We start from the raw sequence: 21450 nt of genomic DNA on the forward strand, positions 1-21450 counted from the left end.
TGGTTGTTGTTGTTGTTTTGGTTGTTGTTGTAGTTGTTGTTGTTGTGGTTGTTATTCTGATACAAACATTTTGGTTGTCGGTTGTTATTTTTGTTATAATAATAATAATAATATTAATAATGAGAAAAAGAAGAAGAGGAAGAAGATAATAATGATGATATTTATTAAAATTGCTCTTATTTCTTAGTTTTTAATCTCCTTAATTGAAACATTTGCATGCGTTTTATTGCATTGATTATTGTAATTTTATCGTTGCTGTTGTTGTTGTTGTTGTGGTCTGCCTACGCCAACAATAAAATAACTGATATAAGGATAATAATTTTATTATATATTAAAATAATAACAATAATAAAATTGATAATAATAACGTCAATGATTTTAAGGATGATGACGATTACAATGGTAACGACGACGACGATGATGATTGTCGTTCGCTTGAGTTTCATTATTATTATTATTATTATTATTGTTGTTGTTGTTGTTGTTGTTGTTGTTATTATTATTATTGTTACTCTTACAATGTGCTTTTAAGGTTTTTTGTTGTTGATGTTGTTGATGTCATCGTTACTAATGCTAGCTATCGGCCACACACTCAATCTACTTTAAATTTTGTAATTTCAGTAATGTTACGTTCGCCTCCTTGCCACATTATATACGTTTGCACGCAACACTATTATTTTTTTTCATTTTTTTTTCTATTTTTGGCATGATCTTGTTGTGGTTTTAACAGGATTAAGAATTAATTAGTGAATAAATGAATTAAAATAAAATGTGAAGTTATACATATATATATAAATTAAATAATTTAAATTAACATATCGGTCAAAGAAATTAATTACGTTAGTGAATGATAATGTATTAAATATATTCATAAATGTTTTGTTTTTATTTTCGTTTTAACTTATTAATATAGTGTATACGTATTTATGTTTCAAGTAGTGTTCGGTTAGATTTTTAGTGTGATTTTAGTTGTAATAATGTTGTTTGGATGTCAGGTGTTATGCTGTTAGCCACATTTCCTTGAAGCATAATTAGTATTAGTGGTTGAATAGTGGAATCATCAAACTCAAAGACATGACATCCACTTAAGTTCCATGTTCCTCTCAGAAGGTCATAAAATTGGAACTCTGTGATATTCCAATTCTCACTGATCCGGCTGTCTTTGCTTCTAACGCTAACTAGAAATACACACACACTCAAACACACACTACACACACACACACACACACACACTCAAGCCCACACCACACACACACACACACACTCAAACCCACACAGACACACACACACACACCACGCACACACATACACATTATAGAAACCATTTTAATATGTTTACCGTAATGTTTAAAATTGCAATTTAAATTTAATAACATCATTTCTTATTAATAACTATATTAATACATATAAAACATCTTTTTAAAATCGGAAAATTGTTATAAAAATCAGTTAGAATAAGATTATGATCAATAAAATTATTTTTTTGAAATATAAGTTATTCATACCTTAAAAAGTTGTGAGTGACATTTGTGACCAGCAGCATCCATCGCCATCTACAGCACCTGCATTCAAATGGCGCTACTTGTTGCCAACACGTTTTTTCTTTGAAGGAAATTTATTTCTGTCTCCAGTTATTTTTTTACGAAAATCTTTCTAGTAACGCGTTTTCTGTTGAAAAAACTGGGTTTGTCCTTGGTTGTTTCAACTGAACTAGTTAAAACTAAAAAAATTTTGTAATTGATGTTGGTGTTAATGTGTTGCTATAGGATGATTGATAGGATTGACTGAAGAAGACACAGAAATGATAAGGAAGAATTAATGCTTCGTGTGTTTAATTTTATCTCCAGTATTTCTTTTGTGGTTGTTCATTATATATCAACATGCTTTGAGTTGATCTCATATTTAAGGTGTGACGTGTTTTATTGTTTTCGTTTCACGATGTTGATGACGTTTGTCCATCGTGAAAATTAATTTTTTTAATTTTGTGGAGCTAAATTTTTAAAAATTTCCATTATTTTGGAATTGATTGCCTTGTTTACAAACGCTAAAATTATAACAATTCTTTTATATTGAACAGAGAACAACAAAACAAAAAATATCCATCATTTAAAATGCATTGAAATTTTTTCAAACAATTCAACCCATCTGAATATAGATAAGCTCAATGAATATGCAAACATATTCAAACACACACAAACACACACACTCACAAAATACACAAATACAGAATACACAAAAAATACACAAACACTCCTTCATCCACGAAAATGTTTACAACAACACGCGCCATTCCAACGCAGGTTCAGAAACCATCACACTGCTCTACAGAGAATCCGACAAAGATGACGTAATCGCCGCCATCAATATGACGTCACTGTCACAACCACCTTCTTCATCATCGTCATTTTTTATATCATCATCGTCATCATCCTCCTCATCATCAACCGTGATGCCTTTCAAAGTTGTGGACAGATTGATAGCTGACGAGGAAGTGGACAGCAGGGCAAACATGAAGAAGGGGATGATCAGACGCAAGTTGAAGCTATCCGCGCAAAACAACAACAACAACAACAATAACATCAACAACGTTAGCAATAACAGACCAAGATCCAAAAACAAATCAAAAAACAACAAAATAATGCTGGCAACCAACGCGAACAACCAAAACATCAGTCCCAAGAAAATACAGTTAGCCTTCCTGGGTTCAAATACATGCGGCTCCATTTTGGTCGTCAGATTGTTCTACATCGTATGTCCCAGAGTCACCTTAAATTTTGCCTTATTGCCTCAAACGGAAGCTGGTGAAGATGACGTCATTGTAAGTAGTTTTGTCTTTTATGTTTTAAATAGGAATTGATATTATACAAATGATTCATTTGTTATGTTTATTTTTGCGTACTTTTTATAATTCATCATTCAAACAATTTGTTTGTTGTTGTTTTCACTGGATTGAAACTCTTGCCGTCAGAACTTTAATTACCATAACCGCATCGAGCCTATCATTATGACATCATTATGACATCATTATGTTATGACATCACACAGGTTCGAGGAAACTGCGTATCTAACTCCATCGCCATGGAAACATCCCCATCATCGTCGTCGTCGTCATCCATATCACCTTCATCGCCATCGTCATCGTCAAAAACGGCGGAGGTGGTTGTGGCCGCGTGTCAAGCTGATGGAACGTGGAGGCACGTCAGTGGTTTGTGCGCCTGTGTTCCTGGGTTTTTCCCCAATAACAAAAATAAAAATAACAGCAATAACAACGATAACAACAATAATAACAATAATAATAAAGCTATTAAAAACAAAAATGATAACAATAATCATAATAACAACCCACCCAAACATCCGACGTTTCTCGACAATCACAATTTCGAATTTGGATTTGGTGATGATGAGGACGATGATAACAATAATAATAATAATAATGACGATGATGACGACGACGACGAAGCTCTCAGAGATGAAGAAATGAAAGAAGATAAAAAACCGTCATCGTCCTCGTCGTTTCCACCATCAAATTCTCTTCTTTTGGTTGACACGTCGTCTTCTGCGCAATGTGTCGGTAGGTGTCACTTTGAGGTTTCAGTTTTGTGTGTGTGTGTGTGTGTGCGTGTGTAAAATTTATGGTGGCAATTTTTGTACTTTTTCTAAATATTGTATGAAAACCACAGTAATATGCACGTTATCATAAAATACTTTGTTCTGCAGACCATCAATTTAAATGAATTTCATTCACCTGGATAGAATGAATTTAAGAATTAGTGGCATGAAGAAATGGATGAAAGACGCACATTTAATACAAAATTCACAGCACTAGCAACCACACAACAACATTACCATAAGCAAAACCATGTAAACTAAATATGGAAAACCACGAATTAACACAGAAATAATAACAAGAGGAACACAAACAACAGTAAATTTGATCAACTCAAAAATTGAACTGAGACATATCAACTTCAAAGCCTACTCAACACTAACAATTACATCAGACATTAACAATAACACCTAACATAAACAACATACACAGAAACAAAAACAAAATATGCAACATCAACAACAACAACAAAACGTGCAACAACAACAGCAACAACAAAATATGCAACAACAACAGCAGCAAAGCGGCAACATCATGATCAACAACTCCTGACATTCTTCTTACAAAAGGCAACAACTCTTTATTGCCGTTTCGTCATAAAGATGGTCGACCCGACAAACCAAAGACACTATATTAATACCTTCTATTTCCGCTTCTCTTTAGTCCGCCGTGCTGTCTGACGTTATATTTGTGGCGTCCAATGATAAGTGAGATCGTTGATCACGTGTTGCCTCTTGGATATATTTCTGCTTGAGGCCATTAAACTTATTTGTAGTCAGAAATGGATTTATAAATTTCAATTTCCTGGAAGCATAAATATGCCTGGATCCTGTTATACGTTTCCTGTGAATGTTCGGATAGATGTAAGACCAAATAAACATTCAAATATGTAAATAAATAAAATAATTTCAAAAAATAAATTTTTATTAAGTATAAAATCATTTCGAAGATTTATCTACATAATAATTTTCTAAATTTAACACATTTCAATAAATGCACGGCAACTCAAGCAGGCATCTTTCATTAACAACAGTAATGGAAGCACATCTACAGCATTAAACATGTTATTTCGGGTGCCTACTACAACAATGGATTCCTGGCAAACGTTGAATAAATTACCTGTAAAAATAGCATTCCAGATCAACTCCACAAATATGCAAGTACTGATACACTCATGTGTACATACTTATACAGATTCTCACATACTTTTTCATTAACTTATACAATTGTACGTACATTAATATGTAGTAGCAGAGTGAAGGCAGACGTATAGAATAGAAGCATTCATATTTATAGGCATGCATGCGTCTAAATATGTCCATCTGTATTGTTTCATATGATGTATTGCATCATAAAGAATTGTCTTTACACTTATGTATGCATGAAACGATGTGTTCCTTCATTCTGCAGTACACCAAATGTTTATATTTATGTTTGGGCCGTTCTAAACATACAGCCAAATGATGTGGGTAGGCAATAAAACATTTTAACAATGCTTAATTTATGAAAATGTGTACAAACTTCCTCTATATTTATTATTGTTGTTTCGAAGTAGTTTCTTTGCATCTTAATGTTTTTGAGGTGTTTGTTTATATATTGAAGTGGTTATGTACGTGTGAAGGAGATTTTATGCGTGTGAACAGCAGTTTGAACGTGTGAGTCCATACATACGTACGTACGTACGTCGTGTGACTGTGAGTGCCTTGTTTACAATCATAAACTACCCTACATAGCAGGGTGGTTTATGATTGTAAACATTTGTTTATTCTGTTTAAAAATTCCTTATAACTGTGAAGAAATGTTTATGCAAGTCAACAGAATAAATAGTGGCTTTCCTTTTCTTGCCCTGCTCCGTTGCATCATTCGTACAATCATTTATCTAGGCGCTCGTAACTTCTTTTAGCGTTTAACGTTGGCATTTATATATGTGTGTGTGTATGCGTGCGTATGCAAGCATGTGCGTGTATGTATGTGTGGTGTGTGTTATTGCAACGTGTAGTGTTTTCTGCTTTGAGTGTTGTTTAGTTTTTTTTCCTCGCTTAGTTTTTCTTTTCAATGGAGTTGCGACAGCAGTAACATTGCTCTAAATAAATATTAGTGCTTGCTGCATGATATGCTGTTGGTGCTGCATTGATGCCAATTTTCCATCGGCGCTCACAATTAATTTTATAAGCATTAAAAAATTTTTTATTAAAAACCGATGAGCAAAAATGGTATGAAATTTGTTTAGGAATGCAAATTTTGTATAAATAAAACAAGCTGCAGTTGTATTAGTAGTAATAGTAGTAGCAGAAACAGCAGTGGTAGCAGTTGCAACAGTAATACTACTAGTAATAGTGGTGCTGATGGTATTATTATTATTAGTAGTAGTAGTAGTAGTAGCAGCAGTAGTAGTAGAAGTAGCAGTAGCAATAGTAACAGTAGTAGTACTCAGGAGTTTTTGTAATTGTTGCTACCGTCATTTTCTGCTTTTGTTTTATAGTAACGGTCAGACGCGGTTCCAATTGTTTTATGATTTGCTGCCTGTGTTGCCGCATGTTTTATTATTTTGCAGAATGCCATGTGGCTCGGTGTACTGGTTTTAATACTATTAGCAGCATCAGTAACGCTGGTATAAATGGTAATTGCTTTTGTAGTAGTACAGTAGTATTAGAGTCACAAGTCTGAATAATATTTTGAGTACCAGTCTAAAAATTTGCCGAACGTGTTGAAGTCTCAGGTTACGTTTTGTTATTTTCAATAGTACTCTCATACAGCAACTACTGCTAAATATTACTAAATTTAATTACATTCTTTTAGTATTTTTGTAAAATAGGAGGCAATGGCAGCTGAAACACAGTGAATAAGAATAGTTTATATCAATTAGAGTAGCTTAAACAGAAACATTCGTATGTGACAATTTTTTAAAAATGCCTAAAATTATAAAGAAAAAAATAATTATATATAAATGTATAAAAGATAATAAAGAAGATGGTTGCAGAAAGAAGTGAACAATGACAAAAGAAGAAACTGAAAGCGTCAGAGTTAAAGAAGATATATAATTGCAGGAGTGAGAAAAAAATAAAAGAGGAGGAACAAATATGCTGACGTCATTCAATCGACGTATCATCATTCACCATTAGTTTTTGTGGACATTTCACTGCCCTCGTTATCATTTTGTTGTTGTCTTCAACCTTTTCGTTGTCATCATCTTCATCTTTCTCTACATCATTACCTTGATCATTATCTGCTTCTTCATAATCGTTGTTACTTCATCATCATCATCTCCGGCATCTTTTCATCGTCTTCATCATCATCTTCATCGTTTTCATCATTATCGTCATCATTTTCATCATCATCTATTTTTTCATCATTTGGACCACCATCATTTTCATCGTAAAACCACTGCAGTTGCTTTATATGTATCTCTAGTGATATCATATCATTCATTATCATTATTTTTAACATCATCATGATGGCCAGTCATTATCATTGTTTACAAACATTAACGTTATTAAAAAATTTTTCTCGTTATTTTTGAATTTTTACTTTTCCTCTTATTTTCTTTTTTCTCTCTTTTTTTCTCTCTCTTTTTGGCAAAACACTTTGTCTCGTTTGTTTCCCCTCCCCCCTCTCTCTCTCCTCTTTCTCTCCTCTCTCTCTCCTCACTCTCTCTCCACTCTCTCTCTCCTCTCTCTCTCTCCTCTCCTTTCTCTGTATTTTTTTCAGTTTCCTTCTTCATCTCTCCATCTCTCGTCATCATACGGCGTGTATGCTCCTCACCATTTGGCATGTATGTTAATTAATGAGGGCCATCATTTATCTTCCTCTAAATCTATTTTTAACTTTCCGTCAATCCAACAATCATAAATAAGGATTTCGCGGGCTTATTAACTGGTCAGCCATTTGTCTATTTTTCCCTCTTTTCCTCTGCGGCTGATGATACGATGATGACGTTATAGCTGTCGATGGCTTTTCCGTTTCCGGTTATCGGGAAAAATGAATGAATGGATGCGCAACGAGAAATTATCAGCAGAACGGAAACATTAGGCGCCCGGTTTGGCGGTTCGCAGATGCGTGCTGCAAAAATATCTCATTTGTTTAATTTCGTTCGTTTTATTTTCATTTTAAAAGTTTTGTTTAAAATATTTGCTCTTTTTTGTCACTGTCGTCGTTGTTGTTTATGTTGTTGTTGCTGCTGTTGTTGTTGTTGTAGATTTTGTTTCCAACAAACATTAGTACCTGCATTGAGTTATAAATGGAAATCAGTAAAAAGTTTTTCTTAGGTTTTTATAATGAAAAAAAAATGTTCACTGGTAAAACATTTATTTTATTTCATTGTTATAAAAGTCGTCATCAACTTCTCACGATCAACATGTTCATCAGCATTTTTGCCATAATCATCATCACATCTAGCTACATTTGAAAAATTATGAAATCTTTCGAAAGTTTAAACAAAAATTTTTGCTAAAATTATTACTGAAATGTCTGCAACTTATTTCTTTACTAATCACAATTAAAATCTTGCTTTCAAACCCAGTTGGGCGTCAGCATCATGGTTTGCAAACAGTTCACAGCAACAAGATGGTTAAAGCGCTTAGTACTGCTGTTGCATTAAGTGGCATCAAATTCAAAGAGCTCTCTGCCTTTGCGTGCTTTTTAGATTATATTCAGAATTGTTGATAAATTATATTTATTAAGATTTTTTAAAAATTGATAATAATTAAAAAAAATTGTCGGGTAAACATAACATCATCACGTCAATCAATCATATTATCACGTCAACCAATCACATCATCACATCACATCTTATTATCACATCATGACAGAATGCCCTCCGCAAACTTACAAGCCACATTTCGGTGCGAGTGACTGCCTTCCATGCCCGAGAAACAGCGAGGCTGAAGGTTGGGGTGCCAGCGAGTGCACCTGCCAGTTGGGGTACTTCAGGGCCATCCACGAAGGAGTCAATACCCCCTGTACAGGTCTGTGTGGTTGATTGGTTGATGATGATGATAAGGATGATGATGGTGACGTAAATTTAGTTGGCGCATTGCTTGTGTGGTTATTGTGATGGAGGTGATGATGAAAGAGATAATGAACACACACATAAGATAATGATGAAAAGGGGGATAATATTATTGGTGCATAATTATGGTGATAATAATACTTACAATAACGACGATGATGATGTTGAAGACGATGACGATGATGACGTTGTCTAAGTTGTTGGAGTGGATAACGCTGTCACTGTAACAGAGGTTTTTGCTGACAGGCTTTAGACGTTTCATGTAAAATAAGCAATTACTTAAATGACGGCAAAAATACGTTAAGAAAAACAACAAAACAATAAGGTAAACACAAAAACAAACAAATTCATCAATCATAAACAACAAAACAAAACATAAACAAAACGTGAACAAACAAAACAACATAAAACATTAGCAACCATGAACAACATTAAAACGTGAACAACAACAAAACAACAAGAACAAAAACATAAACGACAACAAATCCTAAACAAAAAAAAACATAAACGCAGATGCAAACATAAAAAAAACTTTACATCGTAAACTACGTAACATAACAGGAAGAAGGCAGCGTACGATCGATACAAAAAATGCATTTACAATATTAATATCGGCTTTTCTAATTTGTTGCAATTTATCTGGGGCTATTTTTGTTTTAAATCATTATTTGTTTTTCGTTCGCGTTCATTTTTTTTTGATTATCTTACCGAAATATTTTTTTACATTTTGTACTTCTTTATAAAGTTTGGCTTTTTTGTCTATATAATACAAGTGGCTGTTTATTAGGTGGGTTCGATTGTTAGTATGTGTACAAGTAACATAAATGCTTCATATAAGTACAATCGCGTTACTGGGATGAATGAAAGATGGAGAGGATGTACAACAAACGAAGTGAAGGAAAGAAATGTCGGAAGAATAATAATAATAATAATAATAAGTGAACAATAAGAATAATAAAAAAATAATAAGAAAGGCCTATTTCGCTTCTGTCAAAGCATTGGATTCGTTGTCAGTTTCGGGAATGAGTTTTGATTGATATGACATACATCAAACAAACAAAGAACATGAATACTAGAAAAAAGAAAAGTAATAATACAAATAAAAACGTTAATAATAATAATAAGGATAATAATAATAATAATAATAATATGAAATGTTATAAAAATCATTTTTTAAAATAATGCGTAAAAAAAAAGTTTGAATGTATATTGATGAGTTTTACGCGGTGAGTGAGTGCGGGTGCATGCAAAATGAAGCTTCCGATACTAGAGTGTGTATGGATCTGTGGCATGAAAAGTTGGTTGCTTCTTGCATTATTCACGTCTGTCTTTTTTCGTTCATTTTTTTTCGCGTTTAAACAAAAATTTACTTATTTTCATCTACGCTCTTATAGATGCAAAAATGTATTTACTGCAAAAAAAGTAGTTGTAGTAGTAGTAGTAGTGATAACAATAGAGCAGTAGCAGTAGTAGCAGCAGTAGTAGTAATAGTAGTAGAGCATTTGTAGTAGTAGTAGCAATAGTAGTAGTAGTAGTAGATGTAGTAGTAGTAGTATTATTAGTAGTTGGTAGTAGTAGTTTTATTTTGATATGTAGCGCCGTAACATGAAAAATGCCCAGATGTTGATGTAAGATAGAAAATTAATTAAAAGTTTTGTGTCACGCAGGCCAATATTGCAACAAAAAAGGCAGATAAAAACAAACTTACAACCATATAAACATGTTTGCTCACCGAAAAAATCTATTTATATTAATTCAAAAATTACAACATGTCGTCAAGTTAACTAAAATCCATTCGAATCAGTAAAAGTTAAAAGTATTGCGATATATTTTGTTGATAAAACACGTGGAATCATTTGAATATTCAACCAAAATAATACCACAAAATTAAAGACTAAATCATAAAAGTACAATAACAATCACAGTATTTTTTAATGTCAGAAATGCAAACATAAGTTTACCGCGAACACAAGCAAACATATGGACGAACAGTAAAACAGTAAAAAACATAAAAACTCAAACAGAAATAACATAAAATCACACGTATTTGTTTACGCACACAATTTGATTCGCGCACAAACCCACACACGCATGCCAAAATTCATGCACTCATACATGCCTCTCTAATTAATTAAACACACACACGCACGCACACGCACGCACACAAATTGTTGTGCAAATTGATTGAATGAAAAGAAGAAAAAAAATTGAAATTAAAAATTTTAATTAAAACAATTCTTTCTTTCGTCTGATCACGTTAGCCAGCCAAAAAATATTTTTTGACTAACTTTTGTTCGTGTTACATGATTGGTTGGAAGTTATCATGACGTCATTTTCTATGCTATTATAGCATGTATGACATCAATTTTAATGATAGAAAATTTGAAAATAAGTGATAAGAAATTGAACCTTTTTTTAAATCATTTTTTTTTCTACCCAACGAATCAAAAACCCTCACTAATAATTTAACTTTCATCCTTATCTTCTCGTCACCGGAAGTTTCATCATTTGGTTTGCTACATCATTATCATCATCACTATCATCATCATTATCATTAATACTATCATTATCATCACCATCATCACCACCATCATCATCATGATCATCATCATCGACAGAGCCACCGACGAGTGTCCAGAACGTCACCATTCACAACCTCACCCATTTTGACGTATGGATAGATTGGCGGCCACCGGCGTTCAGCGGTGGACGTTACGACGTGTACTACTTTGTGGAGTGTCTGCAGTGTGGCTCCGAGGTAGAGTTTGTCCCCGATGCTGTCATCTACAACAACACCTGGTTCGTTCCTTCGTTAGCTAATGTGGCTACTTCTTTCTCTTTATCGAGTCATTTAGTTGGTTTATTAGCATTTGCCTATACTCTTTTGCTTTTATCTTTTAATAGTTTTCTGCTGATGAGTGAATTTTCTTCTTAATTTTTCTACTGATTTGTTCATTTCATCAGCATTCCTTGATTTTTAACGATTCGTCATTCATTCGTTCTTTCATTCACTCAATTTCTTTATCATAATTTTGTTTTAAAGCCCAGCTGCTTTTTTAGCAAAACATGTTTTTTTTTGCTAAATAAATTGCTCCAGCTATTTCAGTGATTTCTAAACAAATTTTTTCTCCTTGCTTCTTGTAAAAAATTTCTCTCTCTCTCTCTCTCTCTCTCTCTCTCTCTCTCTCTCTCCCTCTGTCCAAATACATATTGATAATATGAGCTCAATTCATTCAATATTTTCTATTCATATCTGTCTCTCATATATATTTTAATTAAAAAGTTTTGATAGCGCTATTCCATTTATTTGGCCGCCATATTTATTTTTATTCATCCACCGATAGCAAATCATTCGTTCTAACATTTTTTTAGTATATACTATCTATCTATTCAATAATCATTCTATTTCATACCCTATTCAATATAATAATATTTTTTATTCATTAATTTAATAACCATTCGTTCATAGTTTAATTCATTCATATATTTATTCATTCATTTATTCATTCATTCATTCATTCATTCAATCATTCATTCATTCAATCAATCAATCATTCATTTTTTATCTCTTTCTTTTATTCATTCATTTATTCAACCTCTTATAGAATGATTAATTTGTTGGAACATTTTTTCATGCTTCTATTTGTTCATTTTTTTTTCATTTGTTTCTAGCGTGTTCGTCATTGTCTACTTCCTATTTTATTTTCACATATTACTTCTTTTAATTATGTATTATTTGTTTGAAGATTTAGTTAATCATTTTTCCATTTATATCAATTTTTTTATTTATTTGCTCATTCATTCATTTGTTCGTTCGTTCGTTCATTAATTCATTAATTCATTCATTCATTCATTCATTCATTCATTCATTCACTCATTCATTCATTCATTCAGGGTCATTTTAAGAAATCTCACTCCTGAAACCTCGTATACCGTCATCATTCATTCACGGAATGGTGTGAGTGAACTAGCAAAACAACAACAACAACATCAACAACAAAGACAACAACAACATCAGCAACAACAAATGTTAATGACTAACATAACATTTGTTACAAGACCGAGACCTGGTTCGTCTTATTTATTGTTCCTATTTCTACCAGCTATTTCTCTTTCTTGCTATTTTTAACAATAGTTTTTCCAAGTTTTTATTAGTTTTTTTTATCTTTTTTCTTTAACTTTTCCATCTCTGTCTGTTTCTTCTATGCCATTCTCTCTTTCTGTAATTATTTTTCTCTCTCTTTCTCTCTCTCCTCTCTCTTTCACTCTCTCTTTCTTTTCTCTTTCATATTTCTTTTTGGTTATTGTGCATTTTTTAGCCAAATAGGATATTTATTCAGCTGTTCAGTCACATTTTTTTAATATTTCATAGGCGCTTCATCATCGTCATCATCGTCAGCGTCATCGTCGTCGTCGTCATCACCTTTCCCAAATCATCCTCTCCAAGTGTTGGATAGAGGGATGGATTATTTGAATTTAGTTTGGAATCCTACGTCACTTCCCTCATTGCCGTCATCATCGTCTTCATCATCCTCATCATCATCTCCATCATCGTCTTCATCATCCTCATCATCATCTCCATCATCGTCTTCATCATCCTCATCATCATCTCCATCATCGTCTTCATCATCCTCATCATCGTCTCCATCATCGTCTTGGTCGTCATCATTGGATGTCAATAAAAAAAGCAATAACGATGTTGTATACGAGGTATCCTGGACTAAATATGAAAACGAACTCTTATCATCATCATCGTCGTCGTCATCGTCGTCGTCATCACCGGCGTCTTCGCCAACTAATCATCACCATCATCACCAACATCACACTCACCAAGTTAACGTTACAGTGACTAACTCTCCACAAATCATCATCAATAATCTCGAGCCAGGATGCAAATATGCAATTAAAGTGAGTGAAGATGATGATGATGACGGTATGATGATGATGTTGACAAGGACGCTATTGATGATGATGACCGATGATGGGGATAATGATGATGAAAACAAGTGATGATGGTGATGATGATGTCAATGATGATGATGATGGTGGCATGATAAGATGATAGTGATGAAAACAATAAGAATGTGAAAGAAAGAGAAAGAGAGAGGAAGAAGAAGATAGAGAGAGAGAAAGAGAGAGAGAGAGAGAGAGAGAGGAATGAAAAAGGTGAAAAAGTATGTTAACGTTTATTTGAATCAAGTTACCCATTAAAAACATAAATATAACATGAAAAAAAGATTTTTGACATACAAACACAAGGCCGTGACACGCGCAAATAAACGCGTACGTATCGCATGTAAAATACATACAATACAATACAAGTAAGATACATCGACACACAAACACCCAACAAATTTAGCAGTTTTCTTTAAGGATAGCTGGCAAAACAGCGGGGCTTTGTTTATTGGTATGAATAGAGGACATGGCAGAGGTATTGCTTGCCTATGCGTGTCGGTATGTAAGGTACTCTATCTGTATCGGTTACATCAACAACATCAACTATCGCATCAACAATAACAATTACAACGTAATTCGTACACGTTCTACAAAAATGTACACAAAAAATAGATTTTTAAACTGTTACTTACTTACTGAATAATGAAATCAAAATAATGTGAATAAAATGATGTTTGAATCAAATTTTGTTGGAAAACTGTGTGGTAGTAATCAAGTTTCAACAATTTTTTAACAAAATAATTATATTAATTGAATGGTGTGTGTATGCAAACCTTGGTGCTTTCCGATAATTTCGAAGGTTTGTTAGTATCAGAATAAAACAATAGCCCGACCACATATTTTCCCCTGTGTGAAGCTATTTATTTTTTTTATCTTATATCTAATCATTAATCTATCCATCGCCCGATTTACTCATTAATCTATTTATTCATCCACCATACATTCATTCAATCATTCATTTATTCATTCATTCATTCGTTTATTCGCTCATTCATTCATTCATTCATTCGATCTTCCATCCCTTCATCCATCAACCTATCAATTTAGTCAACCATTCATTTATAGATCTATCATTTTTTTTCTACTACTCTTGCTTTTTTTTATTTTTAGCTTTTTATTATTATTTTGATTATTTTCTTTCGGTATTTGATTTTTTAATTTTTAAAATTTCATCTTCAACTCTTAACTTTTCATTTTTTAGCCAAAATTTTCTTTAATCATATACATTCATTCATTCATCTACCCGTCTATCCGTCTATCCATCCATCCATTCATTCATCTATTCATTCAATCGTGCATTTATTCATTCATTCATTCGCACAAGTTCAAAGAGTGGAAAAATTGAAATTCAAAAATAATCGAATGAAATTTTAATTAAATTAAAATATAAAGTTCGCTGCATCGAATGGTTTAAAAATTCTATGCTATTCATTTCTCAGTGTATGTCTGCGTCTGTTTGTTCTTTTAATGTTTATGTATTTTCGTGAACTTACTAGTAAATGTATGCCAATGTGGTGCTATGTTTTGGTTGAGCAACTTTACACACATTAAAATTCTTAATTTCCAAAGTTTGTAAATAATAATTTTCAAATTTGGCCAATAGGCGATCAAAAGGTGCAACGATGAAGTATCAATACATGCATATGTTTGTGTGGGGTTATTATGTACGTCAAGTTTAATGTTTGCAATGTTAATTATATTCATTTGCGTGTTGGATGTGTGTTAACATCTTTTCACTCCACAAATAGCTACAAGTTTTAATCTATGTATTTACGTATGTATTTATCAGAACGCCCATTTCACTAACTCATGAGTTGCATGGGTGTATATATACTTACTTTTACGACAAGTCGTTAGCCTGTCCAGAAGGTGGGAGTGGAAGTGGAAGTGCCACGTGCATGTCTCATATAATCGTTTCACTTTTCACTCCGATCTTATCCAAATGATGTCATTTGTTGAAAATTATTAGATGCCAGGATGCATGCTTGTGCAAACTTCCAACGCTGATGGTTTCCCCAGGTGTGGATGGTACAGCCTTTAAAGCCCAAGCGTTCAGTCTGCAAGTAAGTAAGAAAGAAGGTGTGAGCAGCTCTGAGTTTGTCTAAGTTGCCCGATGCGCTGCAAATGTATGTGTAATGAAATCAACGTATTGCTATGTTATCAGTGTTATGTTATCACTGTTGTTATGTTATCAGTGTTATGTTAGGCCATGTTTTTTTCTGCACGTATCAATTTGGGTTAATTGGTAAAAGTCTAACTTTTGCATACTTCACACAAGAGTCTAACTGAACATAATTCACATTTTTCCATTGACATTTCAAGGAGGAATGCCAGTTGTTAAATAATAATTATTCACGCCTGCGTTAGCACATACACCGACAAAAACAAAGCTAGTGAATTTACGATACACATTGAATATTTATGATATAAACATAACAGGGATGTACGTGCAGATGCAACAAAACAAAACATCCAGAAAGTAGCTGGCATGCACATAAAGTACACACTTACGTACTTTTCAGAACGTCTCAACCACACTAGGTCTGCGTGAGTACGCGCGTACTAAGAAACGAACGATCTTCATTCATATTTTATGCGCAGGCATAAATATGCAACAGTGTCTCCGGTGCGAATGAAAAACTCGAGTGTGTGTTACTGATAGCGCCTTGCACGCACGCACTCCATTGAACTGTACAAACGACCACACACAAAACGATTCATCCATGTTTAAAAACACTCTCCTCCATTAATATTTTGTCATCTTTTGTTTGTTGTTTTTCAATGTATTAATTTTCAAACGTTTTTCAAAAATGGAGTTCACGTTAACCGATATCGAACTGTGTTAATGGATACCATTCAAAACAAAAATCATCATGTACGTCTCTATTTTTATTTGCGTTCGTTCGTTCGTTAGTGCACGTTGCACGTACACGTACAAAAACACACGCAACCCCTCATACAGGTGTGAATACACAGCCAGACACAAATACCAGTACCTACACAAACACAAGTGCCTACACAAGCACACGCACCATCTTACACGTACGTAGAAGAATGAAAGCATTTAGGGTCGCAAAATAATGGCCGTGAAGGGTGCATTAAAACCCTTTAAATCAAAACATAAAACAAGAAAAGCGTGTAATAAGAGCATAAAAAATCAGAGCAAACAAAAAGTAAGTGAGGCGAAACACAAAGGACGCATGCATTTTGGCTGGCCGGCCGGTCATCACGTGAATGCATGCATGCATGCATGCATTCACGCTCATTTGATCAGACATGCATCTATGCATCGTGTGTTCACATAAATAATCACGCATACAAACATGTAGTAAGTCAAAAATATAAGCGCATTGGTGGATGCAATGGTGATGGTCGTAGTGGAATGCCTCCCTCGTTGGGCATGGAACCTTGCAGACTCTCCATACAAAGACGGTTGAATAAATTTCGGCAATTTTTATTTGCTTTTTCAGTTTTTAACTATTACTAAAATTATCGTAGAATACACACTTAGCAAAAATCTAAAAATCTATAGAGAGAGAAAAAGAAAAAAAAGAAAAAAAAAGAAAGAGAAAGAGAAAAGAAAAAAAAGAGAAAGAGAAAGAGGAATAAAGACAATTATTTAAAAAAACCATGAATCATTGATGGGCTGTCCTAATTTTAGAAGACTGCGGAAGATCAACATACAACAACCACCATCAACCACAAACAACTACCATCGACCACAAACAACTACCATCGACCACAAACAACCACAATCGACCACAAACAACCACCATCAACTGCCAACTACCACCTTTAACAGCCATAACCAACCACCACCAACAAATGTCACAAACATATATTGGTATTAGCATTCAAAAAATTTTAATTAAGTAATTACCAATGTTAATCTCTATCAATAACTCTAAAATAACACCTCTATGCATGTTTTTACGTTATAACTATAAGATCTTAACATTGCATAAAAAGGCAAGATAGAGTTTGTACGAGTTTATCAAAAAAGTGTGTGTGTGTGTGTATATGTGTGTGTGTGTGTGCGGTGTAAAAATCTATCCTAGGTCAAATCTGTTTAAGTATTTTAAGTTGAACAATCAAACTCAAATGTATCCATTTCACATGTTGTTTGCATGCAGTGTAATGTTATACGCGAATGACGAAATTATGCAAGCTTTGCATCTTTTGTTAAAACTAAATTGACTCAACGTTTTACCAATGAAAATTGTTCATATTGAATTCTTCTAACACAAGTCTATCTGGAGTTTGAGAAACGAAAACTTGGTAACCATTTAAAATTATATTTATTCATAGTTACTGATGAAGAGATTTGCCTATCAGTACGTACATTTCATAAAATATTATTTAATTTCATAGCATCTGAATACATCGCAAGGAATAAGCCATCAATCATTAGATACCTAAACACTTAACAATGAAAAAAATGTTCTCTGCGTTGTTATCCACAGAAAATCAGGTGCAAAACTTGCCGGTAAAAAAAATGCACTCAATCATTCAATCACTCATTCTTACACTTCCTTGAATCGATCAGATAGCAAAAACACCACAACGAAACAAAACATCCAGTTCTTTATAGGGTGAAACATACATACAGTTCACACAAACAAAACATATTTAGAGACATACAGACAATACACAATACACACACAGACACACACGTAAAAAGACAGTAAAGAAGAGAGAGAGAAAGAGAGGAGGAGGGAGAGTGAAAGAGAGCAGACCTGTCAATCAAAGTCGTATCATTAAATATTTTGGGTCAGTCACCTTTCCTACTCACCTTCCTCTCTCTGCTTATAATAACTCATCTGCATAGTTACCTAGCGACCTCCCACCTCTAATTTACGACTTTTGGCTTCTATTTATAACTTATCTCTCTAATGTTTACGATTTCTCGCATTTCATTTCTTCTCTCAAATCTTATCCGCATATTTTCATTGATTTCATGCGTTTGTAGAGTGTGTGTGTTTTTGTGTGTGCGTGCGTGTTTGTGTGTGTGTGCGTGCGTGTGTGTTTGTGTGTGTGCGTGTGTGTGTGTGTGACTGCGCGCGTGTGTATATTATTTATATTTAATGTTTACAATTTATCATTTCAACTATTTATAAATATACGACGTTTAATGATAGATGTAAATCTGTCTATAGGCTACATATCTACCTGAGTATAATTTGTGTATGTATAATTTTTATACACACAAATACACATACAAACACACACATACAGACAGCACACACAAATACACATACATACACACATTGACACAGATATACACACATTCACACATATAAACACACATATATACATACACGCAGATACAAACACACACACACACTCACACACACACTCACACACACACACACACATATATATATATATATATATATATACGTATAACTTGTATTATTATTTAACAGGTCCGAAAGCGACTGGATGGTAGATTGGGGGAGTACACGAAAGAACTAATCATAGCAACTTACTCACGCGGTGATTATAATGATGGTAGTGGTGATGATGGTGATTATGGTAATGATGATGGTGATTATGGTAATGATGATGGTGATTTTAATGACTACGATGATGATGATGGTGATGATGATGACGACGACGACGATGGTGACGATGATGATGATGATGATAATGATGATATATATGTACGTACATCTTGCGGATGAATGTTTGTTATGCTGATGACGATCAGTGATGACGTCGTTGATGATGTCATAATGATATTAATCGTAATATTATTCATAATAATTGAAATGAGTAAAAATTAAGATTCCCAATTTTTATTTTGCATGCTCATGCTTGTATTACATTTTTTCATCAAATAAGATGAGTTTTTTTGGTTTATTTTGTTGGTCTTGCTGGTCTTTTTGGTTTTTTTTCATATCCACACATCTACACATACCTAAACATTTCATAATTGCTCTACATCAGGGGTGGGCAAACTTTTTGCTGTGAGGGCCGCATTGAGAACTATTTTACCTTTGAAGGGCCGCATATGTACTTAGATAGCAAATTTTTTCGACTCAGGGGTAAATTTTTTAAGATTTGTGGCTTTTTTTTGGTCATAATGTCTGGCTGGCGATCTTTTTTTGGCGAACAAGACCTCGCTGGCCGCATGAAATAGCATTCTGTCCGCGGACCTTAGTTTGTCCACCCTGCTATAGGTACACGTACATCCATTTAACTACTCATTACTTTCCAGAAACCAGTTACATTTTCTTATTACATACACATTACACACGCATTACATACTCAATTACATACTCAATACATACATACTCAATTACATTTTCTTTTTTCAAGTTTTTCGTTCGGATTTTTTATCCATTTTTCCACCAATTCTTATTCACTTTTCAACCCACTTTTATCCTTTTTTGTATCCACTTTCATCCACTTTCATTCATTTTCATCCCTGCATTCATTCTTACGTTATAACACATTAGCACCCGAGCTAATTGACGAACGATCGTCTGATAACACGTTCAGCTAGGCTGTAAATTAATTAATTATGTCTTCCTTTCTCTCTCTCTCTCTCTCTCAATCAGTCGTTTTTCCTTTCATCTATTCTTTTTTTTGTTTATTCATTCTTTTATTCATTCTTTTATTCATTTGTTTAAGCATTCATTCAATTTTTTATTCATTCATTCGTTCCTTCATTAATTCATTCGTTCATTCGTTTGTTCATTCATTCATTCATTCATTCATTCATTCATTCATTCATTCATTCATTCATTCATTTATTTATTTATTCATACATTCATCCATTCATTCAAACATTCATTCATCTATAATTCATTCATTTATTTTTCCATTTATTTAACCTTCCGTTTGATCAACTCTAGTATAGTTGAATCAAATTTTCACTGTGTTATTTTTTTTATGTTAATTTATCATTTTATGCTTATAATTTATTTATTATTCATTTATTTTAATTTTTACATTTCTCAGAATTTTTATTTTTTTTCAATGTTTAATTAATGACCTACTATCACTTACTGCTTTGGAAATAATCATTCACTCTGGAAATCATTTTGTATTCATTCTCCAGCTAATTCAATCCGTTTATCAGTATAACCATTTAGAAATTTTCTGTTGATTTTTGCCTCTTTCCATCCATTTATTATTTATAAGAAAAATAATTAGGGTTGTATTTTGTTCATTTATTTATTTATTAATTCATTCATTTGTTTATTCATTCATTTACTCATTCTTTCGTTCGTTCATTTATTATTTCGTTCATAAATTCATTCAATCATTTATCTTTAGTTTTTTTACCCGATTTGTTTATACGGACTTAAAAATTACTTTTAATTTTGTTTTTAAGTTAATCCCTATTAAAACTGACCACAATGACCAACCAATCAGACGCGTTGATGCCAGCTGACCAAAAGTACGGTCTCGTTGCTGGTAGCCTGGCAGGGGTGGTGGTCATCATAGTCGTCATGATCACATTCGTCATCGTCTTCATCATCAGAAGGTTTGGTTTGTCTGTGCGTCTGTCTGTGTGTGTGTTTGTGTGAGTGTGTGTGTGTGTGTGTCTGTTTGTGTGTGTGTCTGTGCGTTAGATTATCTTTGTTTTCATTAATTTTGTTTTATGATATTTATTGCCATTTTTATTATTATTATTATTATCGTTATTATTATTATTATTATTGTATTAACTCCGATAGTTATCTGATGTTTATTGATGTTTTTATGGCTCCTCTGTACCCGTGGCAGCGTTAATTTTTTTAACTGCGCCAAGTCCAATACTACATCCGATAATAATAATAATAATAATAACAATAATGACGATGATGATGATAATTAGGATGACGAAGACGACGACGACGATGATGGTGGTGACAACGATGATAATGAT

At 33.3% G+C, this 21450-nt stretch overlaps 1 protein-coding gene across 1 annotated transcript in view; it reads left to right on the forward strand.

Moving 5' to 3' along the window:
• Positions 1-2620: 2620 nt before the first annotated feature.
• Positions 2621-21450, forward strand: part of HELRODRAFT_119140 (hypothetical protein) — a gene marked incomplete at both ends in the record, with an annotated part of 28737 nt that continues 9907 nt past the window's right edge. Inside the window, 8 exons of the mRNA XM_009024371.1 lie at positions 2621-2830; positions 3046-3205; positions 8416-8571; positions 11234-11414; positions 12510-12577; positions 13096-13255; positions 13304-13523; positions 20981-21066. Of these exons, the coding sequence (XP_009022619.1) occupies positions 2621-2830; positions 3046-3205; positions 8416-8571; positions 11234-11414; positions 12510-12577; positions 13096-13255; positions 13304-13523; positions 20981-21066 (1241 nt within the window). The remainder of the gene's footprint in view (positions 2831-3045; positions 3206-8415; positions 8572-11233; positions 11415-12509; positions 12578-13095; positions 13256-13303; positions 13524-20980; positions 21067-21450) is intronic.

Source organism: Helobdella robusta (genome assembly GCF_000326865.2).
Source record: "Helobdella robusta unplaced genomic scaffold HELROscaffold_4, whole genome shotgun sequence".
NCBI classification, from domain to species: Eukaryota; Metazoa; Annelida; class Clitellata; order Rhynchobdellida; family Glossiphoniidae; genus Helobdella; species Helobdella robusta.